The following is a 27731-nucleotide window of genomic DNA, read 5'->3' on the forward strand; positions in this document are numbered from 1 at the left end:
TTTTAATACAATCCTCAAAATTAACTTTAGCATAACAAATAAAAAATCTTTAACATTTTTTCCATCAAATGAAATTCATAATTAATTGCAAACAAGATTGACGTTTTTATGGAAAAAATAGAAAAAAATTAAAAACTTTTTTTTTATTACAAAACATTTCGTCACATTTCCATCAACGTAACTTAACTAACAGAAAAAAAGCGAGACAGCGCACAGTTTGAAGTAATTTAAATTATTTTTCTTTATTTTGTTGAACAATTTTTCCTCTTTTTCTCTGTGTCTCTTTCTCTCGTGAACAGGAAATTAAAAACTAATCTGCTCGATAAGGAAGTACACTTTTTTTTTTGTAGTAGAACAAACAAGAGGCGAACAAAAAATTGGAATCAAGTGAATTGAAGCTTGTAATAAGAAGGAAATACAATTTGCTTGAACATAACTCGAAATGAAAAAAAAAATCAAACCAGACGTGCATAAAAAAAACGCGAATATTGAAAATGTTGGTCAATTTTCAATATTGAATCAAGTCAAAAGTTACTCAAGGAAAATTACTTTAAAAGGGTAAAATTGTAAGACGGATAAAAACCGCAAGTTTACCTTCTTTCTTTGGAAAACTTGATGGAGCTCCCCTTTTTTAGTAGCGTCTTAATTTTTGAGTAAATGTTCGGTTGGTGGTTGAAGGAGGTTCGTATCAATAATGAATAATTTTCCATGAAAACCGCAGTTCGTGGTTTGCATGTAAACTTAATAAACTGACCATTTTATGTTAGTTTTTGTGTGAGAAGATTTTCTTAGATACCCTGTGGAACAAAAAGGTTTTTTTAAGACCTTCTAAAATTTTCATAAGAAATTTTTCCAAATTTTTATTTTTTTTTTTTTTTTTGAGAAAATTAAAAAAAAATAATTAATTTAACTTCATTTTTATTTTTAATTTTAAATATAAATTAACAAATTTTTAAAATAAATAAAATAAAAAAATAAATAAAAACAAAAATAAAATTTTCCAAAATGGAAAATTTGTTTTGTAAGACGCTTCTCGAAGCAATGTGAACGCATTTTATTTTTAATTTGGAAAATTTCTAATGATAAAATTTAAATAAAATTAAATTAATAATTAATTGTTGAATTTTAATTAAATTTAATTAATTAAAAAAATAATTTTTAATAATTTTCTTAAATTTAATAAAAAATTAAAAAAAAAATATTTAAATATTTTTTCTAAAAAAATTAAAAATTTGTAATTTACCATGAAACTTGAAACTTTTAAAAATTTATTAAAATTTTTGTCATTTTTGTTTAAAAACCCTAAAATTTTTTTTTGGCTTTTAAATAAAAATTAAAAATTTAAAAATTAAAAAAAAAAAAATTGTTTAGAAAAAATTTTTAAAAAATTAATAAAGTAAAAAAAAAAAAAAAAAATGAATTAAATCTGGCTGGAAAAAAAATTAAAAAAAAATAATAAAAAAAATAAAAATGTAAAATAAATATTATGTGAAACTTTCTATGAAAATTTTAAGTTATTTTTATTATTATTTTTTTTATTTAAAAAAAAACATTTTTTTCCTGTTGGGCACTTTTCTTCAAAGACAAGAGAAACATTTCTCAAGAAACCCCTTTCCCAGATAAATCTTGCAACGTGTTGATTCAATTTCTCATGGCAAATGTTCCGGAGAGAATTTTTCATCATCGTCAGATGTTTTTGATTTACGAATAAATTTTCAAATATGTTGTGATATCAAACGACGCCGAACCAATATTTGCTTTTTGGACAATTACGCATGGTAATGATGCACACATGTGTGTATTTTCTTACAACTTTTCAGTCTTTTTTTTGTCTTTTATTTTTTGACAGCAAAGAGGATATTCGGTTCTTCTCTCCGCTAAATGAATCACATTTGCAGTAAATCGGCTGTAACGGGAAATAATAATCTGGCTGGAGAAAAGAATATAAAACACAATTTTGACGCATGTCAAAAATTTTGATTAAATTTTTCGTCGTCGTCGTCGTCGCCGGAGAGTTACTGAAGTGCAAGAGTAACACGTAGAAATAATGTAATAAAAACAAATCCATTCCCGGATTATTTAAATTAAATCGGTTACGTTTTATACTTTTTTTTTCGGAATTTTTTTTTGTTTTATTCCAGACGCTCAAACAACGCGCGCACTAATAAAAACATTATGACCATCATAAAAAAAAAGTTGTCCAGCGAGCGTTGAAAAAATCGTGCATTTATTAAAAAAGGGACTTTGCCGCCTTCGTCAGTTACCGCCATCCGTGGAATGAAAAAAAAAATAAATATTAAACACAAAAAATCAGACAACAATAGACAGACAAGAAATGCAATAAAACACATTTTCGAAACTCATCAAAAAATTATGATCGTAACTGGATGTGTAAACACCTGTTTATGAGTTTTTGTTTTGTCTGTTTGGACAATCATCGCAGAGAGATGTGTGTAGTGAGATGATAATGTGCTCAACTCATGGAAATTGTGTAATAAAAGACGGCATGCATGTGTGAATGATTCAAAAAAGTTTTTAAAAAGTTGTAAAAAAATTTTTTTGTTGTTCAGAAGGTCAACATTAATTTTTTAAAAGGACTAAAAGTGCATTTTTACTCGTTTTTATGTCAAAATTGGAGACAAAAATATGATAAAAATGCATTTTTTATTTTTTTCGGTAAGAAAATGAGCTCGATTAGAACTCGATGTCTTCTAACAACTTTATTCCACAAAAAAATAGTGTTTGCTCAGTCATAAGCTTTGCTGTGGTCTGATGTTTTTTAAATTGTATCATTTTTGATACGTTCTTTTTCGTTAGATGGTCAGTTATGAATATAAAAAGCAATTTTGCTTTGCTTTCGTTTAAATTTAATGAAAATTGGTGTTCGTTCTTTCATAAAATTGAAGGGAAAAAAAATTCAGTTTAAATTGAACTTTTGTAATAGTTTTTTTTAACTTTAAAATTTTCATTTTCTGTAATTTTTTTTTAAACTAATATTTTTTTTTAATTAAAAATATAAGAAAATTTAAATATTTTTTTTAAAATTAAAAATGTAAAATATTTAAAATAATTAAAATATAATTTTAAATATTTGTAAAAAATTAATAAAAAAATCATAATACATTATGATAAAAAAAAATTATTTAAAAAAATATTTTTAATTAATTAAAAAAAAACAAGTTTTAAATTTATAAAAATTAAATAATAATAATTTTTAAAAAAATTAAAATTTTATTAAAATTTATTTATTTGCTCTATATTTATATTTATATTGATTTTATTCTTAAATTATTTTTTTTAATTTTTTATTTAAAATATTTTTTTTAAATTTTAAAAAAATTAATGATTAAAAGGTTGGTTGATGAAAATATTTATTTAAAATTAATAAAATAATAGCAAATAATAATTAATAAATAAAAATAATAAAATAAAATAATTTAAACAAAAAATTAAAATTTTACTTAAAGTTTTTTTAAATTAAAATTATTTATTTATTAACTTATTGGTTTTTTCTTAAATTATTTTTCACTTAAAATATTTTTTTTTTAAATTTTATAAAAATTATTTTTATTAATAAAAAATTTAGTTGATTAAAATATTTCAGTCTAATTTTATCTTCAAAAAATAATAATATAATATAAAAATAATAAAACAAAAAAAAAATGAAGTAAAAAAAATAATTAAAAAAAATTATGTATTAACTTCGATTATATGTTAAAATCTTAAAAATTACCTTTAAACCAAAATTCTTCTTCCTTTCAATTATTTACAAAGCCATTTCCTTCTCCTTGACACCATATGGCAAAACTGTCCATCATACAAATCACGCAATCAACTCATTTGTTTAACGCTCGAGAACTGTTGCATTCCCATTTTTCATGTCTCGCCGCTGCCTTGCTCGCTTGTCACAACATTTTACCCAAAACACAACAAATTATTCGATGAACCCAGAAAAAAAAATTGTTGTAAAAATGGACACAATTCACCCTCATGCACTTTGTTTCGCTATTATTTGATAACGATCAATATTTAATATAATAACTAATTTATCCAATTTTTTTTTTCAGAACATTGTTCGCTGCTGTGCCGCTTCATGTGTGTCCTGAATGCTGGAAGTAATTAACTTTATGTATACATGTGTCTCAACTCGACTCTAAAATGACATGGCGTACTTCCCTAACTCCGTGCTGCATCTCGCTCTGACGGCTTCTCTCTCGTTAACGAGCCATTTTTGAAATTTATGTATGAAAAAATCCTCTCATACGACGCTTTTCTTCCATTATTATTTGCATAAAAAGCAATTTTCATATACGAACTCCCGCTTTGTCAATCCCTTTTGCACGACGACATGCATGCGATAAGGACGACGACTGAAAAAAAAATTATGCAAGCAGAGTGGAGTGCAACAAGATGTGTATAATTTATTTTTTTTTTCACTTAAAAACATCAGCAAGGTTTCATATTTTTTTTTGATGTAAATAACTTGACGACATGTTTGTTAATTTTTAATTCGTTAACAACTTTAATGACAACGACGTCAAATAAATATAAAAATGTGCATTTTTTATAAGGACAAGTAAAAATACAATAGTGAAGGAAATTTTCCGTTTCGATGAATTTTTGCAAAGATTTCGCCATTTTGGATTGACGGTAATTACTGCATTTTTTGTTCTTTTGTTTTTATTCTTTTTGCTGCGATGCATTGGGAAGTGCATTAAAGGAAGCCCAACCCATATATTTTTTTTATAATGTTGAAGTAGGATTTTTTGTTTTACTATATGAATTGAGAAAAAGATGAAATTTTACTCTTAAAACCCCTTAAAATATGCAATGAACATCAATATGATTTTTTTTGAGTTATGCAATGAACTTTACATTACATTTTTTCAATTTTCTTAAAAGTTCTAAACTTTTTTTCAAAATTTTAAGCACAGAAACCTTCTTGGAGGAAATATTGATTTTGTACAAAAATTTGAGTTGATATTTGTAAAAAAAAAATCGAGTTATAGCGTTACAAACTTTTAAAAGGACCTTTAACAACTCAAAAGATAAATATCCATACAAATTTTGTAACGCAATATCTCAAAATATGTTTTGCGAATCTCTTTCGAATTTTTCTAAATGTATCAGAATTAGCTAAGAGAAAGTTCATAAACGGAGAAATTTAAAAAAAATCTTAGAAAACTAATAAAAATCCTTAAATATGGCGTGTAGTGTTGATTGCATACTTTTTCAATTTTTTTTTAATATTTTTTCAAAAATTTAGGAACTTGGAGCAATTTAAGAAAAAACTTTAAAAAACAAAAAATTAAGAGTTTAAAGGTAAAATTAAAGTTTAAGAAATTAAATTAAATTGAATTGAAATTTTTAATATTTTTTTTCAGAAATATTCATCGAGCTATGAGGAAAAATTCAATTCGAGATAAAATGGAGTAAAAAATTAAAAACAAAATTCATCTAATTTCTATTCCAACTAATTCAAACCAAGCAAACTGAAAAGAAAATTTTCTTAAATAGACCCTTTTAGCGTCATTATTAGGTCCGTAACCTGATCTAATATACAAGGTTGGTCAATGGAATTCAGCTGAGGAATTCCACACTTATTTCATTTTAAATTTATTGCGTTTCACATACAAAAAAGGATTCAATGTCCTGTCTTATGTGCATTTATCTTCTCTCCTTTTATCCTTTATTCAAGTCCGAATATTCATCTTCTTCTCGTTTTCTTAAAGAATTCTCTGCAAGAAAATGAATGGAATGCTAATTCCCTCTTTTGTTCGTCGTTTTGTGCAAGGCAATCTCACAAAAAGTGTGATGCGGAAATTGGAATCAGACACCTTTATTTCGCACCTACTTTGTATTGAAAGGGAATCTTCAAGTTTTTATCGCTTGGAATTTTTTTTTAGTTGCGATTTGAATATCGCGAAGGAAGCAAACATCCTCTTGAAAGGTACTTTACTTTAATTTTTTTTTATAAATTTAGTTTTTAACTGAAACTCTAACGCGATGTATCAGAGCGGTTTGAATCCTCTTGAAAAGGAAAATTTTACTGATTTGGATGAAGATAATTATGCTGAAGTGTGCGAGGAAACGCCTGTTTATGAAACTCCTTACTATGACAGTTATCAAGAAAACTCAAAACCATCAATTCTTCCAACTTTTAGCAAGAAAAGAAATACTTCAGTGATCTCTTTAAACAAGAAAAATTCTGAAAAAGAGGAAAAACTTCGACTTAAAGAGGAGGAAAAACGTGCAAAGAAACATGAAGCAAGAAAAAATGTCATAAGTTGTCCATTACCCAGCAGTTTTGTGCATAAAACGCATGCTTATTACAATTCAGAAGGACTAACAATCGAAGGAATGGAAGTTCAAGCAGTGCAAAATTTGATAAAACAAGTAAAAGTACCTCAGTTGACAAATAATCAAAAGGTGAGTAATTTTTATTACAAACTTCCTTTGAAACTTTGTAATTTTTTTGATAATTTTACTTTTAGCACATTGTTAGGTCACATTCCGATAACGGTAATATATGTAAAAGTAATGAAGGAAGTGCAAAAGTGACTGAACTTGATAAGAACGGATATAAAAAGTGTGATGATTTAACTAAAACTATGCCGATGTTGCCTAATAATGCTTTAAATGAGATAAAAAATCGAAAATTTTTGCCTCCAAAACCCTTAAAAGTTCTTGATGAGGATCCAAATTCGTCAGTTTTATCTCAAACTGTTCTGAAATCAAGTTTAGAAGAAGAAAATGTTTCAAAACCGTTAAATTGGAGTCAAAAACCAACACTTAGCCCAAAAACTGAAAAAAATAATTTGAAGTTTCAAATGAGTTCACCAATGCAAGAAGAAAATTTGAGTCAAAGACCTTTAAAATTTGAACCGAATTCACCAAAGCCTCTGATTTCAACTTCAAATAGTCAAAAAATTCTACCAAATCCTTCAAATTTTTCAATTAGACCAACAACTGAAGGTATAAATTTGAGTCCAAACCCAATATTGAGTGCAAAAATAGAACCAATTTTACCTAAACCTTTGATAAAACCAACAGGAGAAGTTGAAAAACCTCCTCTTTTGAGTCCAAAGCCTTTGAAAAATTTTAAAAATGATCAAATTTTACCAAAATTACCATTAACTTCAACTAATGAAGTAGAAAAGTCTCCAATACTGTCTCCTAAGCCGAATATTCCATCAAAAATTAATGTTTTAACAAAACCTGAACCTCTTGTCAAGCCAGATATCAAGCCAAAAGTTTTACCAACTTTGCCAAATCCCAAACCAGAAGCTCCAAAGAACAAACCAGCACCTTTTTTGAAGCCAAATCTGCCACAAACTGCTGGTTTAAAGCATATTGTAAGTACAAAATTTATTTTAACCTTAAAAAAATTTTTTTTTTTCTTAAAAAAAATTATTTTTTCTTAAAAAATTTTTTAAAAAAATATTTTTTTAACTTTTTTGTTTCAGAATCCAAGCGTTCCTGTTCCAAATAACCAACTAATCCTCAAGAAGCCTCAAAAAATCCAACCAAAATCCGATAACGATCTTGCTGATACCTTAAGAAAAGTCGTTCTTAATCGCAGTTCTGCTTATCATGTCGATTCTGAATCTGAAGAGGAAGAAGATTACTTCGCTATCCAATAAATCATAAAAATTTCCTTAACTACCTTCTGTAATTAAGATTTAACAGTCACTTCATACAAATTGAGTGTTTTTCTGATTATCATCATATATTAACATTTGTAACCCTCCGTTAATCTACCTTTGATGTTTATCGGCTGGCTTTTTTTTGTGACGATATAATTATCAATCGTACAAGCACTTAATCATAACTAGCACAAACAAATCTGCTGCCATGAAATATGTCAATTTTTTTGTCGTGGTTCAGCTCCCCTTCCATCATCAGTCATTGATGGACTTGTTCCATACCTAATAATAATAATAAATAAAAATGTAATCATAACGACACACCAACAGAGTAAACATCGCTCACTGGACATCAGAGATATGAATGGAAATGAAATATAAACATGGTTAGTTGAAACGAAAACAAAAAATAAATAAACATTGAGAAAAAATACACAGGCAGACATCACATCACACACATTTCCAATTATTGAAATTAATGTTTTATTATTGCTAAATCTTCGTCTACCTTCGTTCATTTTGACTGAATGAACTTAATGTAATTAGTGTGGAAGTTCGTTCTACGATTGCTTGATGTGAAGTAAAACTTTTAATCAATGAGAAAAAAAATATTGATAAGCGAAAAATTATCGATAAATTTCCCATGGATAGAATCGTTTAACAGAGCATCGTTGGATGTCTGGATAGTGTTCTTCGCAAATATCTAATACTGACTATAGAGCTCAAAAATGTAAACATCCGATGAAGATGAGTTTAAATCGAGTTATGAACATTTATGACTCGATAACGACTTTAGTTATTTCACAGACTGATATTTTTTTATTTTTGAATTTCTTTTAGTTATTGATATTTAAGCTTAGTTTGTAAGTATTTTTGCTTTAAATCTTCTCATGATTCAGAAAGCAGAATTCTTCATTGACCAAAATCCTCAACTCAGCTACTCATATTAAAAAAAAATATGTAAAGAAATTTAAAAATTTGTAAAAAAAAATCTTAGAAAAATGATATAAATTTCATTCCAAAAAATAAATAAAAAAAAATTACAAAAAAATAAAAAATTATACAAAAAAAAAACAAAATAAAATATAAAATAAATATTAAAAAAATTTAAAAATTAAAAAAAATTAAATTTAGCAGAAAAAAATTGAAAAAAAACAAACCCAATGTTGAATTGACAAAATTCGTAAAAAAAATATTTCTGTTTAAAATAATATAAAAATAATTTTTATGAATTTTTTGTTAAAAAAAAATAAATAGTGGTAATATTAAGAAGGGCTGAAAGGATATTTTTTTAAACAGAAATATTTATTAAATATTTTTTTTTACAAATTTCGTCAATTTAACATTGGGTTTGATTTTTTTCAATTTTTTCTGTTAAATTTTTTTTAGTATTTATTTTCATAAAAAAAAATAATTGAAAATAAGGGCATAAAAAAATGAAATTGAAAAAAAATCCTTTGACATGGTTTTGATTTTGATTTCAAAAACTAAATCAAATGACAAAAAAACTGCCAAAAAATTGTCAATTTTGTCAAATCTTGCTCCAAATGGATTGAAATTTGTCAGAGGGCTCTAATTTATCATTTTTAATCATTTTATAACTCAAAACTGAAAAAAAATTTTTTCTTTGACACAGTTTTGCTTTAAAAACTAAATCAAGGACAAAAAAACTGCAAAAAATTTGTCAAACTTGCTCCAAAATAAAATTTGTCAGAGGGCTCTAATTTATCATTTTTAAATTTGATAACAAAACTGCCAAAAAATTGAAACTGAAAAAAAATTAAAAACTAAATCAAGGACAAAAAAACTGTGTCAAAAACTGTGTCAAAGCCATTTTTGTCAAATCTCGCTCCAAATGGAAATCATTTTTAATCATTTTATAACTTTTGTATTTTGTTTAAATCAAGGACAAAAAAACTGTCAAAAACTGTGTCAAAGCTATTTTGTCAAATCTTGCTCCAAATGGATTGAAATTTGTCAGAGGGCTCTAATTTATCATTTTTAATCATTTTATAACTCAAAACTGCCAAAAAATTGAAACTGAAAAAAAAATTTTTCTTTGACATAGTTTTGCTTTAAAAACTAAATCAAGAGCAAAAAAACTGTGTCAAAAACTGTGTCAAAGCTATTTTGTCAAATCTTGCTCCAAATGGATAGAAATTTGTCAGAGGGCTCTAATTTATCATTTTTAATCATTTTATAACTCAAAACTGCCAAAAAATTGAAACTGAAAAAAAATTTTTTCTTTGACATAGTTTTGCTTTAAAAACTAAATCAAGGACAAAAAAACTGTGTCAAAAACTGTGTCAAAGCTATTTTGTCAAATCTTGCTCCAAATGGATTGAAATTTGTCAGAGGGCTCTAATTTATCATTTTTAATCATTTTATAACTCAAAACTGCCAAAAAATTGAAACTGAAAAAAAATTTTTTCTTTGACATAGTTTTGCTTTAAAAACTAAATCAAGGACAAAAAAACTGTGTCAAAAACTGTGTCAAAGCTATTTTGTCAAATCTTGCTCCAAATGGATTGAAATTTGTCAGAGGGCTCTAATTTATCATTTTTAATCATTTTATAACTCAAAACTGCCAAAAAATTGAAACTGAAAAAAAATTTTTTTTGACATAGTTGCTTTAAAAACTATAAGTTTTGTTTTTTGTCAAATCTTGCTCCAAATGGATTGAAATTTGTCAGAGGGCTCTAATTTATCATTTTTAATCATTTTATAACTAAAACTGCCAAAAAATTGAAACTGAAAAAAAATTTTTTCTTTGCATAGTTTTGCTTAAAAAACTGTGTCAAAAACTGTGTCAAAGCAATTTTGTCAAATCTTGCTCCAAATGGATAGAAATTTGTCAGAGGGCTCTAATTTATCATTTTTAATAATTTTATAACTCAAAACTGCCAAAAAATTGAAACTGAAAAAAATTTTTTTCTTTGACATAGTTTTGTTTTGAAAACTAAATCAAGAGCAAAAAAACTGTGTCAAAAACTGTGTCAAAGCTATTTTTGTCAAATCTTGCTCCAAATGGATTGAAATTTGTCAGAGGGCTCTAATTTATCATTTTTAATCATTTTTTAACTCAAAACTGAAAGAAAATTGAAACTGAAAAAAGAATTCTTTGACATGGTTTTGTTTTGAAAGTATATGAAATTGCAAAAGGGTCATGAAGAGTACGAAAATGTGACTTGAGGATACGAAATTGTGAAATGAGGAGTGCAAAAAAGCGTAGATTTATAACATCGAAATGCGGTAGGTACCTTGAAAATCATTTTTTTTGTAGTATTTTTTGTTCAAATTTTTATCATAACATTTGTTACAGCATTCGATTTTTTTAAAAAAATATATATCTTATCTATAATTCTAAAAGCATCTTAATATTCTCGTAAAACTTCAAAAACATCTTAAATCTTCAAAAAAATAATTTCTGACACAACATTCAATTATTATTTGTTATTTGATACAAAAATTACCAGTATCAAGTTTGAAACTTCTGTGTTCATTTCATTCTGTAAATATAAAAAAAATATGGCAAACAAAAGGATCAGAATCAAATAACAATATTCATTGCACTATTTTTCCATCGAGGTGTGATTGTTTGACTATCACACAGTTGAAATTGTTTACAGAAACAGTAATCGTAATTACGGTATGTGTGTCATACGTTTCCTGCTGCCAGGCATAAAACTACAAAAAATAAAAAATAGTTGAATTAAAAATGGAAGTGCGACTCCCTGCTGAAACGTAAATTCAGGGGATTTAATTTTAATTGGTTGAATTCCGTGTGCACATGTTTCGTCACTTCACTCTGCATGAAAAAATTCCTTCTTCGGAAAATCTCTTAACCTACGCACAAAAATTTGCTCATAACTATTATTATTATTTTATTTATTATTAGAAAATATTTTCTTTATATAGATTTTTATCGGAAACGCATGAAATTCCTCGTCGAGTGTTAATTAAGAATTTTCCAAGTAATTTATATTTAGCTCTGCTCGACGATTTATGTGTGGAAATATTTTCGTCGAATCCTTCTAACGTCACAGTTTGATCGAAATTACTTTTAAAATTAATTTTGTGCAATTTCTTACAAGGTTTCCTTTTCATACAATTTTTTTTTTGCGTGTGTGCAATTTATTTCATACATTCTCGCTCCTCCTGTTTTCATTGTGCCTCGGGCACTTCAAAATTATTTATAAATTATATACGTTTTATAATAATTTACGATAAATAAATAGGTTGATTCTAGATAAATTTCGAGCCGAGGGCAAGTACATGGCAAATGGCAGCAACTTATTTCTCAAAAAAAAAAAAAACTTTTTTCAACGTACAAATTTTCTGCTGATGCAGGGTTTCAGGCTTATCTGCCATGGTAACGTCGTCCCTTTTTTCCACATTTTGTCATTTATTCTTGCGGGATAAAATAAATTTGTGCGGTAATAATAACGGGGGAGGAAGATATTAATGATTAATATGGAATTTTGCCGAGAACGAAAAAAAAAATATTAATGGATTCGCATAAATTATTTCATCAGGTCAACTATTGTTTACAACACGCTGAACCAATAATCTGCTTCGGACAACATCATTGTCATGTCAATGCGAAAATAAATACTTCAAAGTGAAATGCAATAAAAATAAATAAAAAAAAGAGAGAGAAATAAAAGTGGCAAAAAATATATAAATGTGATAAATATTCAGTTTTCATGTCCGAACATTTCGTTTGATGACTCAATTCGAATGTTTTTTTTTATATATTTTATGACCATTATGGTCTTTTTGATGCACTTTGGGACGCCAAATTATTGTGTCGTGTGCAAAACATGACTTTTTATGAGGTTTCACTCTGTTTTATAATTTTTTTGCTGGTCAAAAAAAAAATTTTTTTTTTTACTGTCAAGAATATTTAATTTTTTTGCTGATAAAAAAATGTCATAAACACCCATTTTATGTGAAGTTAATTTTTTTTTTTAAATTCGAAAAAAAAAGTCAAATTGAAAAAATTCGCCCTATTTCATGCTTATCATTGTTTATCAAATATTTCGTCCCATAGGTCCCATTAAGACCTCGCCTTTCTTTGATGTTTTTATGTTTTTTAATCGTTGTTTATGTTTTATTTGCATCGTGTTATCAAAATGTTTCCTTGGCATGGCTTGCGTTCACAAAAGTAAACGCATTTTATGTGATAAGTTTACATATGTTTATCCTTCGTCGTCGTCGTCTGATGTCTATTTGATGTCGCAGAACGCACATAACGTTTGTTTTATTACGAAACACATACGCACACACGAGGCACTGTAGAGATATCACAGTACAAGACTTTGCTTTTAATTTTATTAAAAAGTGACAGTCTCTCTTGTATCGATTTTGATGTCGGTAATTTCATTAGAAAGAGACTCGGTAACACTATCTTGTGTCTTGTCTAATGAAATAAATAAAAGTTTTTTCATTGTTTGCTTTACCGAAACGACATGATTGCTTTTGCCCCGAAAAATTTCGAAGGGGATTTGTTATGAGGTTTTTCGTACAAGCGAATTAAATCATTTAAGGTTTAAAGGATTTTTTTGTCAAAATTAGAATTTTTGTGTTAGTTTGAAGAAAATTTAGCTTTTTATTTCGGATTTAAATAACAGCTTTGAAATTTTAATGAAAGAGTTAAAATTAGACAAACTATGAATAATAGGTATATGTCTTTATCAAATCAAAGGTAAGAAAGATTTTATGGTTACGGGACCTGAGCGCATTTATAAATTATCATAATTTTTATCAAAGGTAAGATTTTAAATCTTCTTTCAACTAATTTATCTGAATCCAATTTTATTTTCAGGTTGACTTCTAAAAATGTATTCTATTGGATGCAATCCTAAATTTTCCTTAATTTGAGGTAAACTCATCAAGAACCAAGAAAACAAAAATTTTAATCATTAAGAGTAAAAAAAAATAGTTAAAAAGATCTTCGGTTATAACAAAATAAGATTGAAACTTAATAAGATAAAGATGAAATTTCATCTTGGCAAGAAGCTTGAACAAGAAATATCCGCTTAAAAATTTGAATTTTCCCTAGTAGCATTTAAAGAATTTTAATAATGTTAAAAAGTCACAATTTAAGTGAGAGTTCTTCACTTTGAGAGAAACTACAGACAAATCAATACGTATTTTTTTCTATTTCTCAATAATAGGTACATAAAAAGACAAGAAAATCTGTGACTTCAACATTAAATTCTAAATTTCATCCACGTTTATTCAGGTTCCATTTTTGTTTTTGTTTTTTTTTTTTTTGAATCATCACCCATTTAGTCATTCCCCATCTTATCCAAAGCTCGAACTAAAGTTTTTCTGCAATCTTATGGATAGAACTCTGAAGATTCTCTTCATGCTTTATTTTTTTCAATTAAATGATGAAATCGAGTTATCATCAGAGATCCTTATTTTAAATCGATCATCTTTAAGTCGAAAAGAAGACTAACCTTTGAGTGAGTTGTAATAGTTTGAAAACTCTTCTGAAGAAAACAATTCTGGAGAATGAAAAGATGCTCTTTAAGCATTTAGAAGCATTTCAAATCAAGGATTCGTAAATCCAGAGTCAAAATCCAGGATCTGAGCAACTAAATATTTAACTACCTTGATGATTCAAATATTGAAGTGCATCCATTTGCCAATATAGCAACTTGAACTGAAATTATTGTGGATGGTATGTAAAAGAAGTGTACTATTGCCGTGATATAAAAAATGAATTAAATTAAATTTAATTCGAATCCATAAAATTTGTTCAGTAAGTAGGAACATTCCCAACATTCAGCCAACTATCTGTTCTGAGGGATCCATTTATCCCAGTTAAGAAAAATTCTTTTAGAAAAACACTTTAAAGTTTTAAAAATCCAAAGATTAAGCTCCAAAACTTCAATTTGCTCCGAGATTTGTACGAAAGGAAAAACGTACTTAAGGAATAATTCCTTTTCCAAAAGTAAAAAGCACTTTTTCCTTTCGCAACGCCTTAAAACTCAAGACGAACTAAATTATTTATTAATGCGCCTTTTATTCCATTCCAATGTGTTGCCGGTAGTAATTTTCCCTTTTCAGACTTGTTACAATTTAATACGCTTTTCTTACATCTCACATGCTCAAAAAACTTTTTATCAAAACTCATATATCAAGATCAAATCAAAATGAAAAATCTTATTTGTTAGACAGTAGCTCTACATAGAAAGACTTGTATGTATTATTATTATGTTTTTGATATAATTCTTACTTTTTCCTACTCCGAGCAATTGCAAGAACGTAAAGAGATAGACACTTGAATTACAAGCTGAACGTCTGAACGAAGGATATTACATATTCAAGATGATTTAGAAGGGATTTAAACTTTTTATATTAACTTCTTGTGTTTCTCGTCGTAAATATATCGTTGCGATGTCATGTTTTCCTTCACTTTCATGTCTCGTGTGTGAAAACGCACAGGAAATTGTTGTTAGCTCAATATATATTAAATAGGCTTGTGGGCTTATATATATTAGAAGTTTTTTTTTTCATCTATGTGACAACTTTCATACAAACATCATCATCAACTTTGATTTCTGAGTGAGTCTATTGTTTCTCAGACATCCTACTTGTTTACAAAATGTCTCACAAGCATCGAATTACGTGCCTTAATGTGTCATCTCGTAAGTCCGTTGCCAATAACTTTGTAGGGTTGACAACGAATTTCGCTTTATTATTTTTTTTTTGGTTCAGAAGCTCCATTTTTCGTGTTGTATAATTAATGTCCCTTATTGGACATTTTTTTGACCAAAATTGTTATTTATGTCCAAAGTTTTTTTCCCTTTCTCATGCGTTTGGATAATTTGTGGGCGACCAAAATTGTCTCTCTAACGAAAAACCTGTGGAGGAAGAAAAAACTAATTGAATAAAATATTGCTTCGCAACGAAGATATCCGACAAAGCACTTTGGCTAATCAAAAAGAAACGCCAAAGGGTATCGTCCTCGTTGCCACAAACAAACTTTTATGTTAATTATTTTACAGAACGAGTCATAAAATAATAACAACAATAAGGTGGTTTGCTTAAAAATATAAAAGAGGACCCAAGGACAAAATTCTGTCTCTCTCTTGATTACGGAGAATTAAAGTAATTGAGAAAATGGCCATTACTTCAAGTAATTAACGTTAAAAATTTTCATAATTACTGAGATGTGGATGGGGACTGCGTGTCTTTTTCTACTTTTTTTGACGAATATTATTTTTTTCATTATTTTTCCTTTTTTTCTTCTTCAAAAATAATCCTTAGTCCATCACAAAAACCCTCGTGCACATTAAATTTGATCCTTCACAATTCTCTTCGTATTTTTATTATTTTGTTCGACGAACAAGAACATCAACAATAACAACATACACGACAGAAATAAAAATAATGGAAAGTAAACATTTTTTTTCTATGTTTTCTACTTGAAATTGGTGCGTATTGTATTTCCATTGTCTCCCGAATGGGAGTGCCTTGTAGCGAAAACAAGAGTCATGGCAACAATGTATGGCCCTTCGCTACGTCAAAAAATAGCAAGAAGAAGACTTATCTACACGTTTTGTTGTCTTCTTGTTATTATTGACAAGAAATTTGCCATTCATTGATAAAGCGAGACATAATAATAAAAATATAATAGGAGAGAGAAGAAAAAAATTGTGTGTTACAGCTTTGAGGTAATTTGAGAGGCTTAAGTTGGATGTGACAAAATAACGAATGACGAGAATGTATGGGAATGATGCGTGCTTATTGCAACAGTTATTGCCGAGAAATGGAACATTTGATACTGTTATTTTTTTCCTGATGATTTTAGGAGCAAAATGAAAAAGTGAGTTGTCACGGTGATGAAACCTGATAAGCTTTGCCGAGAGAGAAACAGTGAATCAAGTGATTATTTTGTAGGTATATGGTGACGGAAATGTGAACAGAGATCGAGTCTCTAATCCATCTTATATGGTCAATGTTTTTCTATTTGAAGGGATATATAGAGTTAGTTTAATTGAATATTTTCTCTCTTTTAATATATTTTTGTATAATACAATATATAATAAAATAATATATAATATACTATAAATATATATATACGACACTATATATTATTATATATTTTGTATTATTCGTATTTTATATGCATTTAACTTGTAATTTAACTTTTTATTTATTTTTTAACACTAAATATCAAAAATAGGAGTATACTATATATTACAAATCATTTCAAAAAATGAAAAAATCTTACAAAAAAATTATTTTTGGTCAAAAATAGAATGTATATTATGTTTAGATCTTAATTTTAAGTTAGTTTTTTAATATATAGTATTAATTTTTAAAATATTATTCACATATGAATGTATTTATACTATATATTATTATATATTTTGTATTATTCATATTTTATATGCATTTAATTTGTATTTTAACTTTTTATTTATTTTTTAACACTAAATATCAAAAATAGGAGCATACTATATATTACAAATCATTTCAAAAAATGAAAAAATCTAACAAAAAAATAATTTTTGGTCAAAAACAGAATGTATATAATGTTTAGATCTTCATTTTAAGTTCGTTTTTTAATATATATTATTAATCTTTTCAAAAAATTAAAAAATTGACAAAAAAATATTTTTGGGCAAAAACAGTATATATGTTACATAGATATTCGTATATTAGTATATTATACATAAATATATATAATATAAATATAAAATTTAGTATAATATAGTTTAAAAACTTTAATATATAGTATATAAAATATTATGTATGCGAAGTTCATTAAAAATACTTCAAAAGTTATCTTTACTCACCTTTTAGTTAAAAAAATCTCACGTTATCTGAAAATTTTTCACTTTCTTTTTCCTTGGATCTTCCAAATCTGTTAATTAGTCATTGAACTTAAAACTTTCATTGAAATTGTCTGCTTAAGTCACTTCAAATCAACTACGTCACTGAAACTCTTTGACACGAAACATGTTCAAGTTCATGTTCTCACTTTAAATTTAAAGGATTTGACGTGCGAACAAGTGAATTTCTTGGTTAACCTGCTACGGACGACCACGAAGATTATGTCTGTTCAGGTGTAAATTTATTTATTTTTCTGACACCGAACCATGTACTTTATATCAACATTTAATCTCTCCATCCATCTGTGACTTCTAACACACTCTCTCATTTATTTCATTTCGTTTCACGTCGAAAGTCGAAAACGAACAAATGCGAGTCCCATTCACCAAAACACATTTAACACGACGAAGAACAATTAAACGATGTAAAACATGATCAAGATAGTCCCAATTCTTAATTAGAACACAATCGCGATTATTTTCATTATTATTATTGTTGTTGTTGTGACTTGTTGTTTCGTTTAATTTTCGTATACACAAAATCATAGATTTTTCCCAACATGCTACCTACCTACCTTTTTTGAATAAATGACTTGTATTTTATTTCACTTTTGGAACCCTTTTCACCCCAAGCCTCGTTGTCGTCGACATTGTTGTTTCTAGACTAAAGAAAGAACAACATTGTCACTGCTTTAATTATATGAAGGTACTCGTACTGAAGAGAAATATTGCCGAAAATTACCTGAATACCTGTCGAAGAATAATAGAAGAGATGTGTACCGAAGATTATTTATTTGTTCCTTTTTTGCTCTTTACACCTGTAACATGTTAGACGACACACGATGTGAGGTTATGAATAAAACAATGCCCTTCTATGAATTATCTACTTCAACTGTCAAGTGAATAAATTTTGTTTCAAATTGGATGCAACTCGAGCTGCTGCAGTTGATGAACGACGATGCATTGAATGACGCAAAAAAATATAAATAATCAGAGAGTAACATTGTAACAGAGATCACGGCATTGTCATGCAAAAATACAGAAATCATCAATCATACTCTTAATGAGCAAAGCATGTTGGAGAATAAATTAAAATTATCCGAGTGGAAAGTGTTTTCGTGGGTTGTTTTGTTTTTGTTGTTAAAACTTTTTTTTTTGTTGTGTTTGACATTTTTTTTTCGTGTCTGACGTAAATTTATTTATTTGCATTAACAAAGTTTTTAATTAATTGCAAAAATATGGATTCAAGATTTTTATTTTTATAAGCAAGTCAAACTGGAAATATTTTGCATTTCTTAAAAAATATGAAATTTTTCTCTTAAAGTCTCATATTTAAGATCAAATTAAGATCCATGGTCCGAATTTGGAATATAAATTGAAATTTTAAAATTTTTCATAATTTTAACTACAAAAATCACTTTTTAAATTTATTTTATAAAAATCGTTTATTTTATAGATCAAATATGTCGGCCATTTTGAATTTAGAATTCAATAAAAAATGTTCCAGAAATCAATAAAAAGTTTTTTTTTACATAAAACCGGTTTAAGAATATGTCGGCCATATTAAATTTTAATATAGAATGTTCCAGAAAACTATTAAAAATTCTTTTCTCACATCACAAACCGGTTATAGAATATGTCGGCCATTTTGAATTTCAATTTTAGTACAAAAAATGTGTCAAAAATCAATAAAAATTCTTTTCCCACACACAAAAAACCGGTTTTATACAGATTTGTATTGACCTTTTTTGAACGTAAATTTATTGCACTTGAAGATAAAAATAACCCTGAAGATACTATTTAAACGCATTAAATGTCTCTTTTTTTGTTTAGTTTTATTTCGTCCCTTTACAAGTTAAGAGGTGTTACGTAAGAAAGTTGTTTCAATTATGAATTCCATTCCAAGCGATACAATTTATTTTCTGGCTGATATGGAAGATCACGAAGCTAGATTTAAAGCTTTTGTGAATCCATTGATCGGTCAACAGAAGCAAGCTATTGTTTTTACACCGCATATCGAGACAATCAAAAAGGAAGTTGAACTATTGAAACAAAAAGGCATCAATTGTGCTGGTTACAGCTCTGAAGTAGATTATGAAATACGAGATGGGATAAGAGATCAATTTGAGAATGGTGAAATTCAGATTTTGTATGCGACGCCATTGATGTATTTCGTTAATCGGGAGGAGTTTTTCCCGAGATTCGTTCGTAAGCAGTTATCGGAAGGAAATTTAGCTTATATCGTATTTGATGATGCAAAGTTTTTGTATAAGTAGTAAGTTTTTACATTTTTTTTAAGTATTGAAAAAAAAGTTAAAATTTTCATTTTTAAGCAACTTTGATGGTTTTGGCTTCCATAGTTATCATGACTTTGCCAAGTTAAAAGATTTTGCCCCAAATCTACATTGGAAAGTAATCGTTGATCCAGTTTGTCGTGAAAAACTCGAAGAAATTTCGAAGATACTTCGTTTGAATGAACCAACAATCAATATGGCGCTTCCTACATTTTCAAAGTTGAAAAGCATGGAGAGCTTGGGAACCTTGGAGAATTTGGAAAAAGTCTTAAAATGTTCGCCATTGAAGCAGCCGGTTTCAAGGATCGTCTCACAAAATGTGCAATTGGAAAATTTACCTAAAATTGAAGAAATTCGAAATTAATTAAAATATAATTTTTTGACCCAGTAGGAAATCTAAAATTTCCTTCTGTCTGATTTCTCTCTGCAGTATTCTTTTTTGAATTTGAATAAAGCTTTTTCATAAGAAAAAAATTTGTAATTGATATTTTTCAACCCAATTTCAACCCTTGAGGAGTATACAAATGTAAAAAAATCTTGATCCCAGTGCAAATTTTCAATTTTTTCAGTACGAGTTTTATTAGCAAACCCAGTAGGTATTTTTTTTAAATTTTAATATTTAAAACTTCTAAAAGAAAAAAAAAAGTTAGAATTGGACTTAAAAATTTTCATAAATTTTGAAATACAAAAACTTAAGTTTTGCTATAAGAGTTTTTTGTATTTCAAAATTTATGAAAATATCTTGGGTTTGAATAAAATATTTTATTTTGAGTTGCTGGGTAGAACGAAGTTTACAGGTTCATTAGTATGAAGAAATCACAATATCTTCATTTATTTACAAAATTTCTACGAAAAAACCACACTTCGTCAAGTATACAAAACTTATTTCTCATTATTGTTAAAAACTTTTGATCGTAAACAGTGTTATGACAACGACAATATTACTTTTTGCTTCATACATAACGAACGACGACAATTAAACGTGTTTTATTTACATTCTCTTTACAAACTTCTCGTCTCTCCTCTTCTTCGTTTCTCGAAACTCATGAAAATAAATTTGTAATGTAATCGAGAAAAACAATTTAATTTTAGTTCATTTACATAAATTAAATGCTTTTTGAAAGCTGTTTAATTAGACTTTACTTCACTTTGTATCTTAATATACATTTTATATTTAAATTGCGATTTTTGTCTTGAGCATGAAAATTTTTTAAACCTAACTAGTTGGAAATGAAATTCGTTCTTGTCGTAAAAATTCCATTTCATTATATATATTAAAGATCATCATTTTTTGAAGATTATCTCAGGCATACACGCGAAACAAACTTTTGTTATAAATTTATATATTTAGCCCGTTATAAACCCATTTTCTTATCTAATTTAATATCCATTTCTCTCTCGAACAGTTTTTTTTTCAAAAACATACGAAAAAGGCGCGGATTTTTATAAACACAAGAGAAAGAGAAACATATTAAAAAAATTTCAAGTTTATTACACAACGGAGCCAAAAAATTTTATTTTGTTTAATATTGAGAGTGAATTACTATTTTTATATATTTATATTATATTACAGTATATTTATTTAGTAATGCCAGAAATAAACGAACTTTTTTTTTGTTTAATGCCATGTTTCCAACTCATAAAAATTATATTGTATTTTTTTTTATATTTTTACAGTTTTTTATTACCAACCGCAAGCGAAAAATTTATTTAAAAAAAAATCATATTCAATTCAACAAGGATTAGTGTGTTTATTACTTTTTTTTTGACAAAAAAGACGAAATATGAATACAAATAATAACAATAAAAAAAATGAGAAAACATTTCCACGACCATTTATAATTAAAAAACTTTCACGGTTTGTGATGTTTAACGAAGTATCTATCCGGATTATGTTTTTTTTTGTTTGTAATTTTTCGTGCCAAAAAAGAAAAAAAAGTTTTTTGTCAATTACCGTTGAAAAGATGAAGAACAAACAGGAAAGCAACAATTGTGCGACCTTTTTGTAATTTAATTATTATTATTATTTTTATTAAGATTTGACATTTTTTTTAAACGTTCAAATTTTCGCTTTGTACATTTGGGATTCTTAATAATAATTGTATTTAATGTAAACAAAAATTTAATGACTCCCAAACATTTATTTTAGGACTTTGGTAATTTATGTTTCACGCTCGGTTCTGTTTTATTTTTGGTCGCTCCTGATCAACGTTTTTTTTTAATTATAAACACTGTATTTTGTTATGTCTACTAATCCGAAATTGAATGTTTATTAAAAGAATTTTGAACCCCTTTTTAAATTTTATTTAATTTGTAGGAAAATAAACAGAATTTTTATGTATTTTTTTGTTTCTTATTGAATTGTAAGAAATTGTAGTTTCGCGAAATAAAATTTTTAATTTATTTTTATTTTCAGGTTTATTCAAGGAATTTCAAATCAATTTGGGTATAATTGGCTGAAAATACAAGAAAAAATTGGTAAGTTTTTTAATTTTTTTTTTAAATTTATGAATATAAAAAACTTTTTTAAACATAATTTAATTTTTAAAAAATATTTTTTTCTTTTTTGCTGCTATTAAAATTTTTTTTTTTTTTTTTTTTTTTTTGAAAAAATTGCGAAACATAAAATTCTTATAAAATTGAAATTTTTAAATCCAATTCTGGACCCCTTTAATCTGGGTTGAATTTATATCGCTTATAACCCAATTAATAAAGAAATTTGCGTAAAATGTACATTTATTTTTTAAAAACATCTTTTAATCCAAGACAAAACACATTTTTTCATTACAAAAATGGTCTCGCAATTTATTTAATGTAAGCTTTAAAATGATCCGTAAAAAGGTCTGAAAATTCTCCCTGAGAAACGATTGACCATTGGACATATCTCGAGCACTTAATTACCTACCTACTTATGAGAAGCAATAAAAATAAAACATTACATCATAATAATTTACAATATTTCCGTAATTGAGCGTATAAATTGCCTCCATTGTTTGCCTTTTGTTCGAATTTCGTATTCAAGGTAAGAAAAAGAATAATTTTTTGTTCTACTTTTTTTTTCTTTTCTATTATTATGGCAATGCTATTACATTTTATTTATGCTAACCAGAGGAATAAAGTATTCCAAGGAAGTGTTCTTGCCTTTTTTTTGGGACATAAATCATGTGTCCAACTTGAGTACCTTTCTCTCCAATGATTCCAAAGAAAAAGCAAGGAGAAAAAAAATAATAAAATGTATTTATTTTTTTTTTCACTTTAAGAAGACGCCTTTGAAATCTTAATTTCCTTCCCTGGAACTAAATTAAAAATTACCGTTGGGAAGAAAAAGTTTTAATTGAAAAAGGTATGCAATATGTTTTAGTTTTTTTTTTGCTTCAAAGGAAAAATAAATTACTCTGATGTCAAAGCAAGACTTTTCCTAAATAATAAATAGCAACAAAAAAAAATTCACATTAAATGTTTCTTTTTAACTTTAACAAAAGCCTTGATAAAAATAAAAGTTTTTTTTTGTTCGGTGCAATTTTCTCTACTTTTGTAGAAAACTGTAAAAGATTTATTCATTTTTATTTCCGGTTTTGTGTTTATGCGTCATTAGTCAAAAACTAATATAAAGAAAGTCAAGTGCGTTCCTCTTAAAAGGAAAAAAAAGTATTTTCTTCCATATGGCAACGAAAGCGACGACAATAACAACATAAACACTTTGATGATGATGACAACAAAAAAAGTTCACATTTCGCATGCACAGTTTATTTGTTCATATCTTGAGCAATTTTTCGAGGAGTATTTTTTTTTGTACTACAGGGAAGTGTGTTAAAAAATGATAAAAAATGTATTGGAGGGAATGCATCATTCAGGTAAGTGGCTTTACTTGTCTCTTTGAAGCACTTTTTGTTCTATTGTTTTTTATTTCACTTCTTACATTTTTTTTTTGAAAAGGTTCTTCATTTGAATAAACAACGTCAATAAAGTGTTTTGCTGGAGATAAAACAAGGACTACCATGGCACAACCTTTCTCGGAACCAATCAAGTGAAAAACTTTATCAAGCGTACAAAATGCGGAACTGAACTAAATTTATTATAATAGTAGCACGAAAAGTTTACATGCAAAGTGTTATCAAAAAACATTTTTTGCTCATCCACATTAATAGTGAATAAACAAACAAGTACTTGCTGGAAAAACATTTCCAAAGCAATATTTATCTTTCGGCACACATTGTTTATTACCCATGAAAAAAACATCCTAGACAGCAACTTTAAAATAAAACTTTAACTTGTTTATTGTGTTGAGCTTTAAGTTTTCAAGCCATTTTCGAGCAACAGCAAAAAAATTGTGAAAGATTTAAGATAGACGTGAAACAGAAGCCTGTTACGTTTGTTGATATTTGCACCCGTTTTGTTATGGATTTCATTGTAGTTGTTGCATATACTCACATAATAATAATCATAATAAGAAAAAGACAGATACACACATCATAAATATAATATGAAGGCATGTTAAAATAATAATAATAAACATTAAATTTGAATAATGAATATCATACAATTTACATGTTTTTTGTTAAATGTGTGCTTCTTGATGTGTCAGGGAGGGTTGGAACGTTATTTGGATTTCAACTAAATAGGTAAAAATTTAATTTTATAATTTTAATTGTAGAGAAAATTAATATTAATAAAGGCAAGGAAGAAGAAGGAAGGTAAAAATTTAATTTTGAGCTGATTCTAATTATTTGACTAATAGATTTCAGGTCTTATAAAAATATTCTACTTTTAGAAAAAAATCCGAAGCTGGTAAAAGAAATTTTACATATTACAAATCTCAAACTATTATGTACTTCTTACAATGTTTTTGCAAGGATTTTTGTTGAAAAAAACATCTTCTACATCAACATAGAGACTGCGAATTTTAACGAGGGGAAACATCACGCGGAGACAATCCGTCTTTTTTACTTTGAGACGATCATCACAAAGCATTGCTCAAAGCTCTGAATTCATACAAAATGCAAAATTAAGCATTAAAGTTAGACACATTTTTATCGAGGAATAATTAATGAATTACGTTAATCAATAACTATCTTGAAATTCTTCACGAAATTTTCCGATCAAAAAATAATAGAAAGTATCAAAGAATCTCATAGAAGCCGACAAGATAAGGACGAATTAAAATGCTAACAACATAAGGGTCTCATAAGTAACTGGAGAAAGAGAATATTTAGGAAAAAAGTTTTAGATTATGGAAACAATCCTAAAAAATAAGATAAATACTTAATTGAAGAAAAATACTTTCGACAAGTACTCTTTATAAAATTCTAACAAGAAGTTCAGGAAGTTCAACATTTAGAAAAAAAATTTTAGTTTATGGAAATCAAAAAAAAAAAAAAAATAAGAAAAATACTAAATTGAAGAAAAATACTTTTGACAAATATTCTTTATTAATTTTATTAAAAAATTTAAATTCAAAAAAAATCTTTTAATTTAAAAAATAAAAGAAAATTAATTAGATTCTTAAATTTAAAAAATTTTAAATTCCTGAACAGAAAAATCATTTATTCGCTTTATCACTTATTCATAAAATTTTATATTAACATCAACTTTTCAACCCTCCTTTTCTATTTAAGCCTTGTTGTTGTTCTTCTTACATAAAACTACTACTGCGTTTTTAAAGTTAATATTTTAGCACAAAACGCGTGTGAGTTTATTTATTCCTGCACACATGCAGAGGCAAGCAGGCACAAGACAAGACACGAGAGATAGCAAAAAAGGAAAATTGCACACATTTAACAATAATAGCTGCAATACATTACAAATATTATTTAGCGCAAATAAAATTCTACCTCTTACGTCTACAAAAAGTCTACCACAATTCGCATTAATTTAGCATATTTGTGTCTCACAGGCAGCTAAATCATTTTCGAGAGAGAGCAAAAAGTTTATTGTATCATCATTATTATAATAATAATCATGAGTATGTCTCTATATGCATCACACAAAATGTTTTCCTTCATTATTATATTATCATCATCACATCTTCCTCCTGACGAAATATTTACACGTTGTGAGGTATTGCTACCATGACATCTCTCGCAGTCTCGGTCTGGCACGAGCATTGTTTGATTACGTTATGAAATAGTGACGATGATGATGAAATATTTAATAATAAACGATTTAAATGAGACTAGATTGATGTGTAAATAGTAAAAACCGGGAATTATTATATATTTTCTTCATAGACACTTCGATGTTGATGAAGCTTATTAGTAGTGAGGAATTAATTTAGACGAAAATTGTTCATTAGTACAATTTTAGGTAAACAACATTCCGAAGAAGAAGCGAAGAAAATATATCGAAAATTTGTCTCTTATGTCGACACAAGATGTCCAAACAAATAAAATTATTTTGCGATAACAATCGAGATTTTTAATAAAGAAAGAAAAAAAAGTTACTGAAGATGAAAAAATATATTTGGGGGCGCCATAATTTGACAATTAATTTCAAATATTTCACACAGCAGTAATCACTTTTTCTTCCTATTTTTCGACAAATAAAAATATATTTTTTTTTTCTTCAGAACTTTTCGAGGACATTTCGCATGACAAACTTTTTTTTCTTTTAAGACACAGACTAGACAAGACAATAATATATACGGAAAATTATCATTTAAAGTACAAAACAAAAGAAGATATTTAGTTTGATTTATTCCCGCTTCTTTTGACTTGCTTTTGACAAATAAACAAAAAAAAAGTTTTACAAAAAATTTCCTTTTTTTTATTTTGGGACAACTTTTGAAATTTTTTTTCCTCTTCATGCATTCTTTCATCGCGATGATATATTATTATTCAGTCCTTATTTTATGCTCAAGGACAGAAAATCAATAACTTCGTTCATCCACAAAGCAAAAAATAAATATATAGAAAAAAATTACTCTCCATTAAATAATCTTTATTGTAATTTAGATAAGAATTCAATGAAGAAAGTTTTGTCATTAAGAAAAAGAGGAAAAGTATTTTGTCTAAAAAGTTATTACTTATATAATAGAAGACGATCGAAGGGGAGCTCATAAAACTCTCCATGATGATGGAATTTATTTACGATAGAAAAGAATAAAATTGAAGTTTGTTGGCAGTAACTGCTGGTTTTTGAAAAAGTTATGTACTGCGTCACTTGGCGGGTACTTGCTGCTTTTGAGAGTGTATACAATTCATGAACTTTTGTTTGTTTAACGACTTCGATCAATATTTTAGTAGTTGTGGGTTGATGATAAAAAGTACAAAGCGAAATTTTGCCCAAAAAAAGTTTAAAGTTTAAGTAAAGTTTTAATGTTTTTGGAGAAAAGGGTTTTTGGTAGAATGTTTGTATGTGATTACAAGTTAGAGAGGAATAATTAACATTTTAAATCGTGATGATTTTTTATAACTTTTTAATGTTCTTGAAATCTATATAATAATTTTTTTGTATTTTTATAAATTTTTATTTTATTTATTTTTATTTATTTTTTTATTATTTTATTTTAAGTTAAAAATTATTAAATTAAAAAAAAAATCAGTCAAGTGAAAAAAATAATTATTTATTTTTTTTAAATTATTTTTTAAATAAATTTTTATTTAAAATGTATTTTTATTAATTTTTATTTTTTTTTTCATAAAAAATAATTATTTAAAATTTTCTAAAAAAAATATCTTGAAATTATTCTTAAAATATTTCTTTAAAAAAATATTTTAATTAAATTTAATTTAATTTTCTGTTAAAAATAATCCAACATTGAATCATCGAAGCCACACAAATTGAATGAAATCCGAGTCGTCTAAACATTTCATATAAAATATAATTTATGCGCGATCGTAAAAAACGCACACACGAATGGAATTCACGAATTGAATTCCCACTGTTCCTTTCTACGAAAAACTATAACTAAAACCTAATGTTTTATTCAAGGTAATATT

General features: G+C 26.9%; 3 protein-coding genes across 6 annotated transcripts in view; 2 read left to right on the forward strand and 1 right to left on the reverse strand.

Moving 5' to 3' along the window:
- LOC134837820 (caspase-3-like) overlaps nt 1-35 on the forward strand; it is a 1249-nt gene extending 1214 nt beyond the window's left edge. The window contains exon 2 of the mRNA XM_063853210.1: nt 31-35. Coding sequence (XP_063709280.1) covers nt 31-35 — 5 coding nt within the window. The remainder of the gene's footprint in view (nt 1-30) is intronic.
- LOC134827135 (protein winged eye) overlaps nt 1-27731 on the reverse strand; it is a 364969-nt gene that overhangs the window by 193390 nt on the left and 143848 nt on the right. The window lies entirely within an intron of this gene.
- On the forward strand, nt 19361-20196 carry LOC134827438 (uncharacterized). The gene is made up of 2 exons (XM_063840067.1): nt 19361-19775; nt 19834-20196. The coding sequence occupies exons 1-2, from the start codon at nt 19390-19392 to the stop codon at nt 20156-20158; spliced, it is 711 nt and encodes a 236-aa protein (XP_063696137.1). The 5' UTR covers nt 19361-19389; the 3' UTR covers nt 20159-20196.

The sequence above is a fragment of the Culicoides brevitarsis genome, chromosome 1 (assembly GCF_036172545.1).
Source record: "Culicoides brevitarsis isolate CSIRO-B50_1 chromosome 1, AGI_CSIRO_Cbre_v1, whole genome shotgun sequence".
NCBI classification, from domain to species: Eukaryota; Metazoa; Arthropoda; class Insecta; order Diptera; family Ceratopogonidae; genus Culicoides; species Culicoides brevitarsis.